The 16,026-nt window shown below is 45.0% G+C and overlaps 1 protein-coding gene across 1 annotated transcript in view; it reads left to right on the forward strand.

Annotated features, from left to right (window-relative positions):
* Positions 1–3,571: 3,571 nt before the first annotated feature.
* LOC147442245 (tubby-like F-box protein 3) overlaps positions 3,572–16,026 on the forward strand; it is a 37,855-nt gene continuing 25,400 nt past the window's right edge. Inside the window, exon 1 of the mRNA XM_086528482.1 lies at positions 3,572–4,680. Within this exon, the coding sequence (XP_086384608.1) occupies positions 4,312–4,680 (369 nt within the window). The 5' untranslated portion in view covers positions 3,572–4,311. The remainder of the gene's footprint in view (positions 4,681–16,026) is intronic.

The raw sequence follows: 16,026 nt of genomic DNA on the forward strand, positions 1-16,026 counted from the left end.
TGTACATCTCCTCACATAATCACTCATACTAGCATAGCTTAGCTTAGTAATTAGCATGGTAGAGGAGATGAGCATGCATTGAAGCTTGGCTCTTGGTTGGATTTGCATCACAAAGCCAAGAGCTGTTGGTGTAGGCCTCCCTTCTCACAAGCTTGGAGTAGGTGGTAAGCTTTCCATTAAAGCTTGAGAAGGAGAGAGAGTCTTCTTTACTTCACACATGAGATTGTGTGAGTGTGTGTGTGATAATGCCTTGCAAAAATCAGCCCCCTCTCTCTCTTGGGCGAGCCCCCTTGCTATTTGCTCTTGTTGTCCTCCCATTGGACCTCCCTAGAGCTAGCCAATGACAATTAGGCAGCATAAGTGATAGCCTTTTGACATGTGTCCCCCTTTCCCCTTTTGTGAGAGCTTAAGGTAATTTAATAATTCAACTAAACTCTCATTGGACCCCTTTGCCTCCTGGCCAATAGGAATCAGGCAAGCCATTGGGCTGCTGAATGCTCATTGGACCACTTGGGAGACTGTCCAATAGTCTTCTAGAGGACTTAATTCTCATTGGTTCTTTTATTAAGTGTTTTTAAATTAATTAAACTAGATTTACTCTAGCCTAATTCTCATTGGTACACCTCCAAGGCCATCCAATAGGAATTGTGTACACCTTGTGGGCATCTGGGCTAGGGAGTTGACATGTGTCCCTCATTCCCTTTGTGTAAAGGGAGCTTGTGTGTGTGTGTGTGTGTGTAGCTTTCTCTCTCATCCCCTACATGCTAGGCTCGCCCCCTCCTATGTAGGGATGTGCAAAGACTTTTTTGGACACACACAAAGCATCCAATTCCCCTAGGGTTGACCTTTGGACACAACCTTTGAATTTTGGAACCTTAGCATTTTGGAAGTTTTAATGGGCTGAACCTTAGGGTCTTTTTAGCCCATTGTTGCACATGGCTCTTTTGCAGATGACCCCCCCTTTGGATCCCTATTTCCCTCCTTTGGATCCCTATTGTGGCCGGTCTGCTAGCTTAACCAATATTCTAGCTTTTTCTCCCCTGGCACTTCCCCACATTAAATGATCAGTTTAATATGAGAAAATCATTTAGGAGAATTAGATATTGATTATTATGACAAAGCCTATGATTGAGATGCTTAATGACTAAGGTGCTTGGTTAAGCTAGGCATGTGCTTGACATCAAAGCCAATCCCTACAAGGAGGGAGAGACCCCTTGAGGCTAGGGTCATATGAGAGAGAGAGAGAGAGAGAGAGAGAGAGAGAGGGGCCATGCACTTGCTAATCCCTTGCTTGTGACTAAGGTACTTGAGGTGCCTAAGCATGTTGGGGGCCAAGGTGCTTGAGGGCTTGAAAGTCAAACCAATGCCTACAAAGTAGGGGGCGAGCCATGAGAGTAGGCGTTGGGGCTACTCCCTCACCCAAAGTTCACCCCTTGCTCAAAGAGGCAAAAGGGACACATGTCAAGGCCCTAGCTAAGTTTCTTCCATAGTGTGCCTAAAGCCTATTGGTTGACCCTTGCAAAGGTCCAATAAGAATTTAGACTAATTAGATTAATTGTTTAAGTTTTTTCCAAGCTCTCTCTCTCAAAGGGGAAAGCAGGACACTGTCCAAGGACTACCTCTATTGCTAGTTGTGACCAAGTCTTGTGATTGGCTAGGCTTGGGAGAACCAATGAGCTTCAATGAAGGTCTAAAAGAGGGGGTCGACCCAAGCAACTTGGGGACTAGCTTGAGGGGTATAATCTTTCCCACACACTCACACACTCTCTCTTTGTGTGAAGTGCTAAGTGCAAGAACTTCATCTCCTTCTCTAAGCTTGTTGAGAAGTTGAGAGCCTACACCAACACTCTTGGCTATGGAATGCAAATCCAACCAAGAGCCATGCTTCAATGCTTAAGCTTTCCGTTGTCTTCATCATCATTACTATGCTATTATGCTATGCTAAGCAACAAGAGTGATGATAAGTGAGGAACTATTTATTTCTCGTAAGAATGCTTCTTCTTCCTCTTCCCTACCCTCATTCCCTGCTAGCTCTCTCCACCTTCAAAGGTGTTTGAGGTCTTGGGACTGAGGCTGGGGACAAGTTAATGCTTCATTTAGCTAAGTTACATGCATAATTGTGGTGCATGAAGTTCTCTATCTTCATTGCACCATCAAGGTTTCAGGAAAACAAAGCTTGTATTATACCAAGTCTCTCTTTATGGGAGAAACTATAATACGAAAGCCTTTTGGAGGGGGGATCGATTCCACATAAATCCAGGTCCTCAATTGTTGTCAAGTTCTCTAATTCTATCTCTTGCAAAGTATTGTTCATGCCAAGTTAATCAAGTATAATCGTTGTGTTGCTACCTCTAATTAAGTCCACCCTCTATTTTCTCAAAGTAGTCTCATAAAAATGCTCACTACAATTTTCTTAATTCCGCCATTCTCAATTTTCATAGGCCATTTCCATTACAAAGAAGAAGAAGAAGAAGAAGAAGAAGAAGAAGAAGAGAATTTTAACATAGTAGGAAACTATCCGAAGAGACCTTAAAGATCTATCCGACGAAGAGAGTTAAAAGACCTGTGTGTGTGTGTGTGTGTGAGAGAGAGAGAGAGAGAGAGAGAGAGAGAGAGAGAGAGAGAGAGAGAGAGAGAGAGAGAGAGAGAGATGCATGCAAGAAGTAGCCATACCCTCCTTTTCCATCCCTTGGCTTTGATACCGATGAAAGTCCAAGGGGAAGACAATGATAGCACTCCTCCCATCCAACCCCCTACGTATCTATGAATGGACCCCTCATGCCATTTGTCTAGGACTACCCGTGTCCTCTCAAGAGCTCCTTGGGGGAGAGCTCCCCTTGAGAGGTTTTGGTCACAATGACTATGCCTACATTTCTTTAGGCAAGTTGGGTAGCAAGGGCACTCTCACAAAGAGACCATGATGGAAGTGTTAAGTACTTACTTTCACTTTCTTGCTCATATATTAAAATTTGCAACATGTGTTATATTTCCAAGAGAAGGAGCTAAGGCTCTAAGTATATAGCCCTAGTGCAATATGATACTGTTCTTCTTTTCCCCAAATTCATGCTATGTAAGGCACCTCAAGGTGCGATTTGAATTCAAGAAACAAAAGGGTGTGCCTCCAACCCGTCTACTATGTGACTTGAATTGTCTATGAATGGTACTACAGGTGTTGCCCATTTCGTCGTTGCATCAATTTATTTATATGCATGAAATTTTGGCCTAGGTTTTGTGTATCCCATAATGGAATTGTGATTGAAGATCCACTTTCCATTAGATGGCCATCCCATAACAAGCATTACTTGTATGGCCCCTCTTATTTGTATGACCCTTCATTAAAACAACACTACTTGCAAGCCCACTACAACATACATCAACATGTTTGGGTGACATTCCAAAGGTTACTAAGCACATCTTGCATTTGTGGGGTGCCCTGGGGTTGGGGGGATTGATGACGCACCCATTGTTTACTGGTTCGTGTGGCTGGTCTCTTATAACCACGAGGAGCTCTCACACTCTCTCTCTCTCTCTCTCTCTCTCTCTCTCTCGCGACTGTGTCTCGGCAGCAATTATGCGAAGTTACCGGGGGACTCACGATCTTGTCCTTCAAAATAGCCGTCTAGCGGCGCTGTCCTTTCACTTCCAGCTTCCTGCCGCACTTCTCCCTCTCCCAACGCCTTTCTAGAGCCCTATCCGGATCTTGAGCTCAAGGCAGTGGGCACTTGTTAATTGTCCCGCATATATTCTAAAAAGCTCTACGCAGCACGACTTCGCTTAGCTCCCCAAAACACACAGAGAGAGAGAGAGAGAGAGAGAGAGAGAGAGAGAGGTGTGCAGGGCTACATCCTCGTCTGGCTTTCATTTTCGGTCCTTTTTTCACCGCATTTCGCCCGTCTTACGTCTGAGGCCAGGGTTTGTCTTCTGGGCACCTCAGCGAAGCAGACACGATTCCATGGCGACGCTCACCATGCCACAAGAGCTTGGTTGTTGAGTTCTCGAGTGCCTATGAACCCACGACGCTAGCACACATGCTCATTGGCAGCCTAGATGCTTTATCTTCCAGCACCAATGCTGCCACAGCAGAACAGAGGGAGCTCGGTGGTAGAGGCTCTTGCAGTGAAGAAAACTCACCTTGGAAGCGAAACTGAAGCAGGGCAACAGAGCATATCAAGGGGTAGAAGGAATTGCAAGGGCTCATCAGTAGTTGTGTATGAGGCTTTTCAAGTGCCTGATTTGTAAGTGTCAACAGCAAATTACATTTGGCCAGAAGGCACATTAACGGCCCCTGCCTATTGCTAATCAAGCGGTAATATGCCATTTAAGGGCTTGATTCGTGAGTTTCAAGACATGAAGGATGGCATTGGAAGCATATCGCGACGTAGCTTTGAAATCAAGTTTCCAATTCACCATCACAGGTCAAGGTCCATGAATTCTGTAATTTTTGACAGCCAAAGAGATTTCAATGCTGGCATTTCTGGGCAAAGCTGTTGGGCTAACATGCCCCCTGAACTTCTTCGGGATGTACTCCAGCGTGTTGAAGCCAGTGAAAATTCTTGGCCTGCTCGCAAGCACTTTGTGGCGTGTGCTTGCGTATGTAGGAATTGGAGGGAAGTAGCCAAAGACCTTGTGAAGATCCTAGAGCATTCTGGAAGAATTACATTTCCAATCTCTTTGAAGCAGGTATACTCACATTATTACTGATCGTGTCTTATGGCTTCTCCATTAGAAATCTAAGTGAGTTTGAATTCTCGTGAAGTGGTGCTCAGATGAGAATAATCTATGCTTGCAACTAAACTTAAATCGTTAATAAGATAGATTGTGCTCGAAGCTGTAGGATCCAAGAACCTTTTTGAAAGAACCAGTCATAGGCTTTTCATGTTGCAAGCATGTTCTCTTATCTATTTTCTAACGATCAGCTTTGTTAGCACCTGGATGATAGGATGTGTTCTCTTATGGACTGATTGGCTGTGGGGGGAGCTGGAATCCTTGAAACTGCGACCTGCTAGCTGATATGGGATAGCGGCATTTTCTTGGTTCTCACGGTGATTTGGGAAGTATTAGTGCATTGAACAGCGAAACTGTGGAAGATTGTCTTACGGGCGTTTGGACATGTTGCAAAATTTTGTATCAACTTCCTGTGCCAAATTGAAGGTCTGAAAGTTATTTCAGTGAGAGAAGGTGTACAGTGTTGAATTTATCAAAGCGCATAGTAGAGGGCGAAGTCGAAGTAGACAATTGTGCATAGAGAGGAGCTACATACATGAAAATCAAAATACAAGAATGATAAATACCAACTTGAATGCATGAATGCTGAATACAGCAGGAGTGCCAAGTGGTGACATGCTCCAGTTAGCTCTATTGGGAGAATAAATGAATGCACATTAATTCAAGGAGTTTGCTATATGGGGCAAATGGCCAGTGTTTTTTTAAAGGGTAGGGTGTGAGGGGCTGTTCTACAGCTGTGCCTGGCCGAATGTGAGGTAGAATATAGACATATTTCTACCAGCCTGTTTGAGCCACGGTTTTGTCCAGACTCTGCTTTGGCTGACAGTGGGCTGGAGCAATTGTCCTAGGTTTTGTGGGGGTTAGTGCCCAAGTATGTAGGTTTCACCTCATTTCAATGGTGATATGGTATTTTCCCAAGGGGCCTCGTTTTATTGGGTCTTGGCTGTTTAGGGAGGAGGTGGGTAGATGAGGAGGGCCTCTTTATAGGGGACCCTAACTTCCAAACCAACAACACCCCCCCCCCCCCCCCCCCCCCCCCCCCACACACACACACACACACACACCTTCTTCTCTCGGTGGAAAGATCATCTCTATAAATCTGAGTATAATAGAACCTTGGAGATGCTAGAAATAGCCTATCTCGCAAGATGTACAGGACTAAAAAAAACCGAAGGTGGATATGGAAGAATCCACCAAATGCAACTCCTCAAGGTGGGGTATGAGAGGAGTCCAGTTTGAACCATTGTGGTGAGGAGTGTGACCTCTGGCAAAACTGAAAAACATCTCGGAGTGAGCCCATCGTCTGAGAAAAACAGGCCCGCGCTTCCCGGTTGCCCTGAAGGAACCCGCTGTTAAATCCCATTGGCTACGTAGAGTGGGGATAATATTCACCCAAATGTCTACAAGGATGTCCACAATAGAGGACAATACAACACTAACAACGTGACGCCATCGAGCTCGCCAAACGTTCCACAGTGTAATGGCAACTAGCATGGAGAACACCTTATCTCGAAATTGACGAGCATCATGTTGTGCATCTGTCAGGTGCGGCGGAATTGAAATGGTGAAGATCTAGGTTTTACACTTCCGAAATCTTTACTTCTTTCCTTGTGATGACGATTTCTTCTTTAGCATGAACGATGGTTCCTTTTATTTCCCTGAAGAGAGGGAATGAAAGAGAGCGGAAGAGATGTGGAGAGAGAGAGAGAGAGAGAGAGAGAGAGAGAGAGAGAGAGAGAGAGAGAGAGAGAGAGACCCTATGGGGTCCCAACTTACCCTCTCAAGGGCCCCCCACACTGTTGCCGATGTGGTATTTGCTTTAAATTGCGTAAATGGTATGTACACACATGCAATACCTCAGTTGGAGACTCTATTGGCTCGAATGGTGAATGTCGCCACGGTAACTTCTCAAGACGAGGCACCTTTGGGGCTTATTTGATGCACCTTTGGATCCTTCTCAATGTGGGATTGCGGATGGCTACCAAGGGTAGGTGGATCTAGGGCTGAATTGCGCTCCCAATGTGAGAGGAATGAAGGGCTGAAAGCTGGCTGCAAAAAACGCAGATCTGGCACACAAAACGCAATAGATCTATCGCGTAAAGCAGGGCTGAAAATGTAGATCTCGATGATGCCGATGATGGGCAGCAATGGGAGCCCTCGATGCGGCAAGGGAATGGTCGAGAAGAGGCTCAATGGGCTGCCGAAGTACTGGACCGCAACGGGAAGACCGCGAAATCAGATCGAAGTCGTATTCCGCGAGAGAGATGGGCTGAAATCTGAAACGGCTGGCTGGATTGCTGAAATTTGCAAGTGCTATGGCTGATCTGGCGTTTTTGGACAAAAATGCTAGGGCTGATGGGGGTTGCTAAAAACTCTGGGTGCTCTGCTACAATTACTGGCTCATCTGTAGCGCTACTGCAACTTGCCCAAAATGCTAGCCAAAGTGCTCCTTTTATATGACTTTTGGCCTGGTCTTTCTGCTAGGTCGGTAAAAATGTGCAAATGAGCACACGGGCGACAACTCAGTGCTCCATGAACCATTTGATGAATTGACTAGATTGACACGTTCCTCTAACCAAGGCCTACATGCTCATCATACCAAATGCCCACCGAAGTGTCATAAACGCGTGTACAAACCATTTATGCAAGAGGCTTCCAAATTGGAAAATTGGCTCTAGAAGTCGATGAAGCATGTCCACGTGGCACATAGAGCCATGTGCACGTGACATCCCCTCTCGGTACTCCATGAGATACCCCGAGGTTGTCAGCATAAAAGCTTGATCCGTGGCATCACCCTCAAAGAACAAATGATTGCCAAGACTGTAAGGTGCAGTGGAATGAATGTTGAACTTTGCTCAAGATGAGTGCTCCGAACCGTGCTCAAGGGTTCCTTTTACCTACGGAAGGGAGAGCCTTCCGTTTGTTTAGTGAGAGAGTGCAATGGACACAAACAAAGTGGTGAGCACTGTGAAGGAAAGGTGCATGAGTCTGAGAGATAGAGAGAGAAGAATACGACACCAAAATGTTATCAAACCCTCCTCCGAAGGCCCCACTCTCTATGGCGAGAGCGGCGGTCTGCTATTGATTGCAAAAATCTCTACAATGCTTTGGACTTGCCGACGATGTTGATGACGAGAGGACGACGACGAGACGGACTGAAATCTGAATATGCTAAGGCTGAAATCTGCAAATCTTTATTTGCTGAATTTTGACTCTATGTAGATGATGATGTCGATGGCGACGATGCGACGTCGACGTGCTGAAAATGTAGATGTTGAAATCTGCGTTTTCCGGGCTGAAACTGTAAACTTTGCGGGATCTGACCGTGCGGCGAGGATTTGTTGCGGGAAGGTGAGATCTGCGAGGTTTGGGGGTTCTACTGCGGAGTCTGACTGCTGAAAACTGAAAATGCTGGTGCTACTGCTGCTTCTGTCGCGAAGATCTGCAAAAACGCTAGGTCTCTGGCTGATCCAAAAACGCTAGGCTGATTTGGGGTTCTGCGGTGGAAAACTGCTAACGCTAGGGCCGATTTGCTGTTTTGGGGGAATCTGCTAACGCTAGGGCTGATCTGCTGTCTACTGTCGACGTGAATCTGCAAGTGCAAAAACACTGGCTGATCTGATGCAAAAACGCTAGGCCTTCTGCAATGCTGAAAACGCTAGAGTTGTCACCGGGTCGGTCTTTCGAAGAAGTTTCTTGTTGAGCAAGGTGCTCCTGCTGCCTCTTCTGCCAGAAAGTGGTAGCGCTAGGTTTGCTTATATACAAACTTAGCAAAATTGCCCTACCTACTTTTCAACAGAAGTCACTTAAAAATAATAAGTGAAAAATGTCAAAAATAGGAAAAGCAGATAAGGATTTGCAGATTTCAGCCCTTAGCATTTTCAGATTTCAGCCCGTCTCGTCGTCGTCGACATCGTCGGCAAGTCCAAGCATTGTAGAGATTTGTGCAATCATAAGTAGACCGCTCTCGCCATAGAGAGTGGGGCCTTCGGAGGAGGGTTTGACAACATCTCTGGTGTCGTATTCTTCTCTCTCTATCTCTCAGTCTCATGCACTTCCATTCACAGTGTCCATTCACTTTGTTTGTGTCCATTGCACTCTCTCACTAAAGGAACGGAAGGCTCTCCCTTCCATAAGTAAACGGAACCTTGAGCACAGTTCGGAGCACTCATCTTGAGCAAAGTTCAACATTCACTTCCGCTGCACCTTACAAGTACCTTGCGAAGATTTCCTCTTCCCCAAATATTTCGCGGTTATTGGAAGATTTTGAACGAGAAATCTTACATCGCACGAAGAATTCTGAAGATCAACCTCTTGTTGCAGTCAACGTGATTATGTCAGATTCCTCTAAAAAGTCTTTGAATAATGCAATGACATGGGATTTAGGAGTTGAAGCAAAAAGGTTTCACAAGAAGCAAAGGTTCAAGACAAAGATTTGAGATAACTCAAAGATTGAAGATTTTCGGAGATTCAATGCTTTTCCAGAGTTCTATCAACATCAGAAGTCATTTCTGTGACACGACTCTCATTTTAAATGGGAGGGAATGTCACGATTGTGACTATGTTAACAACATTACATCTACTCCTAGTTGCAGATACTCGAAGTGCCATGCCAAGGAGGACCCCTACGCTTGGATGGTCACACCTCTTCGCCCAAGAGACTGCCTCTTTGCCAAAAGCCACACTCCTTCGACGACTGGTCACACCCCTTCTCTCTACGGGTGCGACTCTTCGCCCAATGGTTGCAGCTCTTCGCTAAAAGGATGTGTCTTCACGTTTAAAGTCATGTCTCTTCACCAACAGACGTGTCTTTTTATTTCTCTTCGTCTCCTATGGAGCCCTTGTATCACACCTTCAATCAATCAACACAGAGTCTTCTAAGTCTTGTTTCTGAGTTCAATTCAAGTTTCTTAAGTCTTAATCATGAATTTAAGTACTTAATTAATTAAGGATTAGTAACTAGAATCCTTACAGTCATCGTCGCAGTACCCCAATATCTAGCACCCCTTGCGTTTTGGCTTGGCTCATGCCTAGCTCAACGTAGGGATCATCAGGACCTCCGTGTCCTTAGCACCCAAGTACCTTCAATACCCAAAGTATCTGCAGTACCAAGTACCAAGTACCCGCAGTACCAAGTCCTTCGTCAGTACCTAGCATCACTAGCATCAAGTACCCATTAGCATCTCAGTATCTCATTATCTAACATTATTGTATCAGCATTTGTGCAAGAAATAAAGAAAGTACTTGCTTGGCAACAGAGCAAGGGGGCTCTTGAGGGTGGTTGGGACGTGACATGCCGTGTCGTCTCTCTTTTCTCTCTCTTGCCTATCTCTCTCATTCATTATCTTCAGTTCAATTTAGTTCATTTCTTTCAAGTGAAGTAAGGTAACCTCGTGTTTGTGCGGAGTACTAGATTCGAGCTAAATCCTTAAACCCTTCCGCTGCACCTGACAATGGTATCAGAGCTCCGTGTGCTTCGGTTTCGCAAACTCAAGGGAAGAACCACCAAGAACCCAAGCAAAACCAAGAACCCAGAGAGCCTCTCTCAGTTTTTTTTCTCAAAGAAGTTCCGCTTTGACCCCGACTTATGAGCCACTCCCACCCTTAGTCCATCGTGCATCGGACGCGCTCTCGTCTTCATCACTATGTCTCTAAACGAAGATCGACATCGGATACACGAAAATCCAGATCTTGACTACCAAGATTTGCTTGCCTCCTATGCAGATATGGAAGAAGTTGGAGAAAGGGTCCCTAACCCTCTTCGGCATTTGCATTTGCATGTAGCGTGCATCCACTTCCGTCGACAAGAAACCCTTGGAAATACCTTCGAGCACCCTTACCTTTCATCTCACCCGCAATGTTTCACGTCAGGACTATTCGAGTGGTCGTACTTGCTTGCAAGGCAGAGTCAGCATCAAGGTTGGTATTCTGCGACAGTAGTAAGGCTACTCTTCTGCGAGAAAGTGCTAGTGCTAGGTTTTCTTATATACAAACTTAGCAAAATTGCCCTACCTAGTTCCCAACAAAAGTCACTTAATAAATAAGTGAAAAATGTCAAAAATAGGGAAAATAGGTTTAATGCACTGGAAAATTCCCTTGATGGATTCTGATGGGAATGCTGATGATCATGCTATGTGCAACCGGAGGATATGCATCTACCCGAGTGTCTGGACATGCACGGTCTGCGAACAGACTCACAAAAGTGCTAGATCACTTCCTATTCTAGACTGACTTGACTGGACTGAACCCTGGTCATGCTGTAGCTTGTCCACGGACACATAGGGTTGGATGTATCACGTGACACCTTGCATTTTGGCTTGGCTTCTGCCTAGCTCAACGTAGGGATCATCAAGACCTTTGTGTACAACCTTTACATGGAGGATTACAACCTAGTTGAGCATAAGAGCCAACTGGAAAACCACCATGAATAAGCAGCTAATGAAAATAAGGAATCCTCTTTGCCACTCGCAAAGCCCACGACGCAGGTCAAAACTGATGTATAGAAGCATGTAATAAACCTGCATGTAACCACTCTCTGTCGTTTGGGCATCTGAGGCTTCTTACTCACGTCATATGCGATCTATTGTGAGAGAATTCTCAAAAAAGGTGATTGGAGCATGTCCCCTTACAACTAACGGCTGCTACCATCACCAATATAGTTGAGATAAAGGACGACTCTTCCAAATGCAAAGTGTCTTAGAGCCTAGAGGCAGCCTCCTGTGCAGAGAGACAAGGAGCCACACATTGCTTCTTGTTGTAGGAACTTACGGCTTCGATCAATTGCCAAGCAAACTAGAGAGAAAAGGCCCTTTCTCATCAAAGTAAAATGGATTCGTATGTGTGCAGAGGAGTCATGCTCTCCAACAATAATCAATGAAAGGAAGTGATACTTAACAAGGGTTGTGCCAAACATCTCAAGTGATGTAACTAAGTCAGACTTTGTAAATAATTAATTTATTTACGAGAAAAGAATTATCTAATTAGTTGTGTGCACACCAGAATAGACCTAGCAGTTCTAAGGCCTCAGGTGAGCCTAAATGCGGGCTAGAACACCTCAGAGGGACCTTAGCAGAAATTACCCTGAAGCCCTAGTGATTGGGAAATCAGGTCTTCAGAAAGGGGTAAGCAGTAGCCTCAGATTTTAGGCTCAGAAAAATACGCGCGTCAGTACAAGCACATGAATGAGATGGGGTCCTTAGAACAGTGACCCTAAGGCTAATAAAGCTAATAAAGCCTTAGGGTAAGTTTCGTGAAATTAAATTTAACGGTTCGTGCCCGGGCGGGCGGCCGGACAAGTGTGAACAGGTAAAGGCGGTGCAGTGTCGGTGCGGCATTGCGCCGACAGACCTTTGGTGTTCTCATAAAAGAATCATTGGTAGCAGTTGTTAGTTAGTTGCACATTTTTAATTAATGAGCTAGAAGTTTTTAAAGTCAAAAGTTGAAATGGTTTTTAAGTTTTTAAAGTAAGTGTGCCAAGTGGCACACTTACCAATGCAAACTAACTCTCTCTCACTCTCACTCTCACCCTCTCTCTCTTCCTAGCGCCCCCTCTCCCTGATGGCTATTTAGGAGCCCCCCCTCCCCCATTTTCAGGGCTGGCAGTGCACCTACCCCCCCTAATGTTAGCGCGCTCTACGCAGTGGAGCCCTCCATTGAAGCTTGAGAGCAGCCCCTTGCGACATATGTGGTAGCCTTGTGCTCCCATTGTCAAGAACAAGGGATCTCACAGTCATAGACACCTTTTGGTGAAGTTTCATCGCGAGAAGCTGCCGTAGACGCTCTCTTAGCAGAGTGCGGCTGCTGAAATTCTCTGTTTTCAGCCCTTAATCACCTCGATTAGGGCTGTTTTCAGCAAATCAGCCATAGAAAGTCTCTTCTCTTTCCTTATCCTAAGTCTACACCAAGTTTGGCGCGATTCCATCGCGAAGAAGACCTCTGTTTCGGCGTAGGGGTGTGCACAGGTAAAAATTTTAGGTTATCTACAGAAAATTACAGCAAGCATGTGCGTGTGCATTTTGCTTGTTTTTCTCTTTTGTGTTCGATGCATGAATGAATGAGCATGAAGGCAATACATAACGGAAGATGGACTCTCCTCTGTGAGAGCTTCCGATGAGCTGTTTTGGAAGATAGACTCTCTTTTCGAGAGCTTCCAACCAGTCTCGCAGAAGATGGGAAATCCCCTAAGCAGAAAGAAAGTGGAAACACTTTCTCAGTCAGTAGTCAGAACAGAACAGAAGAAAGAATAGAGGACGGGCGTATGCCCCGTTCCTGTGCTTGTAAAGATTCTCCCTTAGTAATAAAGATATTCTCTTTATGGGGGGGGGACCAGCCCATCTTCTGGTCCCCAATGAAGTGTCAAGTTTTCTCGCTCCCTCTAATTCTCTTGAGTATTTGAAGTGCAATTAAACGTCAGTTTACGCTTCCGTATTTTTGTGACAGTGGTATCAGAGCAAGGTCCTCTCTCTCTTCCTGAAGGAATTGACGACTCTTGGCAGACTGCAGAAATGGGAGGACGCGAGATAGAGTTATCTCTCCTTCAACAGCAGGTGGAAGAGTTGCAGAAAGCTCTCTCCCATCCAGAAGTCCAAAAGATTCTCCATACTCTTGAAAAAGGGAAGGAGAAAATGCCGATGGGGTCGGGAGAAATCCCGCAGAACCCAAAGGCGCGACAACCAAGAAAAGATCCTTTGATTGGAACTTCCTGCATGCACGAGAGGCAGAAGAAATCTCCAGAACGTCATGTGCGGTTTAATCCAAAAGTTCAAGAGCAGGATCCCCCTGATCCCCCTCAGTTCTCTTTCATGAAGGATCTGGAAGACAGTTTCTCCGGAAGACATGTTTCTCGACGATCCGTCGTAGCAAGAAGTACATTCAAGGGAAAGGACTCTTGTCCCCAAGGAGTCTAAGCATCGAAAGAAGGAGCACCATAAGAAGCACCACAGGCAGAAAACATTCAAGTCGGGAGATAAAGATGTGAAATTCGACACCTACAATGGACGGCGTGATAATGACAAAGCTTTGGCTTTCATCCGCCAATTTGAAGTTGCATTTGCAGAAGGGAATTTCAAGGAAAGATCCAAGCTTCGCCATGTCAGTTTGTACCTGAAAGGCACCGCCAGCAATTGGTGGTTAACCCTTATCTTGGAAGATCGCAAACCCCAAGATTGGACCGCTTTCAAGAAGGAGTTCTACGCACAGTTCCTTCCTCCAGATTATGAGGAAGAGGTAAAGAAAGAATGGGATCGACTTTCACAGTCAGAGAACGAAACTGTTCCACGCTATGTGGATAGGTTTTGGGACGTTCTCTTGAAAATCACTCCTTTCAAGAAGATTGATGATTCGGAGAAGATGCGCAAGTTTGAAGCAGGTTTGCATGAAGCCTTGCAAAAGGCTATGAAGCTTTACCCTCGAGGTAACTTGCAGATACTTATGGAATCAGCCCGCATAGCTAATGGAATACATGACAAGGGTACTCCCAGGAAGATGGAGCAAAGCACTTACCATGCTAAGCAGAAGGCTCTCCATGAGCAGCCTACCTCTTCTACTTCTTCTCAAAAGAAGAAAAGAACCGCCTCCGAAGCAGAAGCAAAGCCAAATCAGCCCAAGAAAGGGAGATATCTCTCTCCTGCTGAGTTGCGAACCTACATTAGTGAAGGAAGATGCTTCAAGTGCGGACAAGTTGGTCATATGAAGGGTGACTGTCCAACCAAACCTCCACAACCACCCTCTTCCAATGCAGTCCCAGATGTACAGGGAAATACAACCAAGGATGGAAAAGAAAGAGCTCTTCTCAAAGCATGGGGTAGTATCAACAACCAGCGGGCTCTTATTTTGTTTGACCCTGGTAGCACAGACAACTTCATCTCTACCAAGCTAGCTGACGACCTGAACTTGCAACCCAATCGTTTCGGAGTCTCTATTCAAGCGCAATCTGCTTTTAAAGGGCAGAACTCAAACTCTACTCCAATCATAGGGAAGTTGAATCTAAAGGTCGACGACTACAAGGATCAAGAGTCTTTCTTACTAGCTTCACATGAAGGATGCGATGTTATCTTGGGAATGCCTTGGCACTACAAGATGCATCCCATTCCTGACTATGTTCAGAAAACCTTATCTTTTGCTCATAAAGGAAAGGAGTATCTTGTACTTGCAGATGCAGGTGATTGGCGTATTCCTATCGCCAACCACATTGCCATCAAGAAAGAAATGAAAAAGTGTGTTTCAGCGTACTTGATTTTTGCAAGAGAGAGAGATGTGTCTGTTTCACAACTTTCTTCCTCTTTAGAGCAAAAAAGACTTAAGTTAATAGAAAGATATAAAGATTGTTTTGCAGATGAACTTCCAAATGAACTCCCACCTTCGCGACCTGAGGATCATACCATTGATTTGATTCCAGGAAGTTCTCCTCCAAATCAGCCCCCTTATCGAGTTAGTCTAATGCAGCAAGAGGAAATTCTCAAGCAGGTTAACGAACTTTTGGAGAAGGGCTTAATAAGGCCTAGTACTTCTCCATATTGTTCACCTGTCTTGCTAGTACAGAAAAAGGATGGCACATTCCGCATGTGCATAGACTATAGATCTCTAAACAAGATCACAATCAAGAATCGATTTCCAATCCCTCGGATTGATGACATTCTTGACAAGTTACAAGGAGCAAGTGTCTTTAGTCGTATCGACTTGAAGAACGGTTATCATCAAATCCGCATAGCTCCTCAGGATGTGCATAAGACTTCATTTAGAACAACCTTCGGGTTGTATGAATTCTTAGTGATGCCTTTTGGACTCACTAATGCACCAGCTACATTCAACAGAATGATGGATAGAATCTTCCACTCATATAGAAGTTTTACAGGCGTTTTCTTTGATGACGTCTTAATCTTCTCAGAGACGGAAGACGAACACTATAAGCATCTCGCCTTAGTGTTTGAAGAATTACGCAAACACAAATTATTTGTGAATGCTAAGAAGAGTGAGTTCTTTTTTAAAAGAAATCCACTATTTGGGCCATATAGTATCTCACAACCAGGTGAGAATGGACCCTGAAAAGATTCAAGCAGTTGTAGAATGGCCTACGCCAACTACAGTACATGATGTACGAAGTTTCCTTGGCCTTTGTTCTTATTATCGGCGTTTCATTCGAGCTTTTGCTGCGATAGCAGGTCCCCTCCATGACCTGACAAAGAAGCGGATTCCATTCCATTGGGGGTCTGGACAAAAACAAGCTTTCGAGAAGCTTAAGTATCTACTCAGTCACGGACCCGTTCTTACCGTCCCTGATCTTCGCAAACCTTTCGAGGTATA

This window comes from Adiantum capillus-veneris, chromosome 14 (assembly GCF_014529385.1).
Source record: "Adiantum capillus-veneris isolate H3 chromosome 14, ASM1452938v2, whole genome shotgun sequence".
NCBI lineage: Eukaryota > Viridiplantae > Streptophyta > Polypodiopsida > Polypodiales > Pteridaceae > Adiantum > Adiantum capillus-veneris.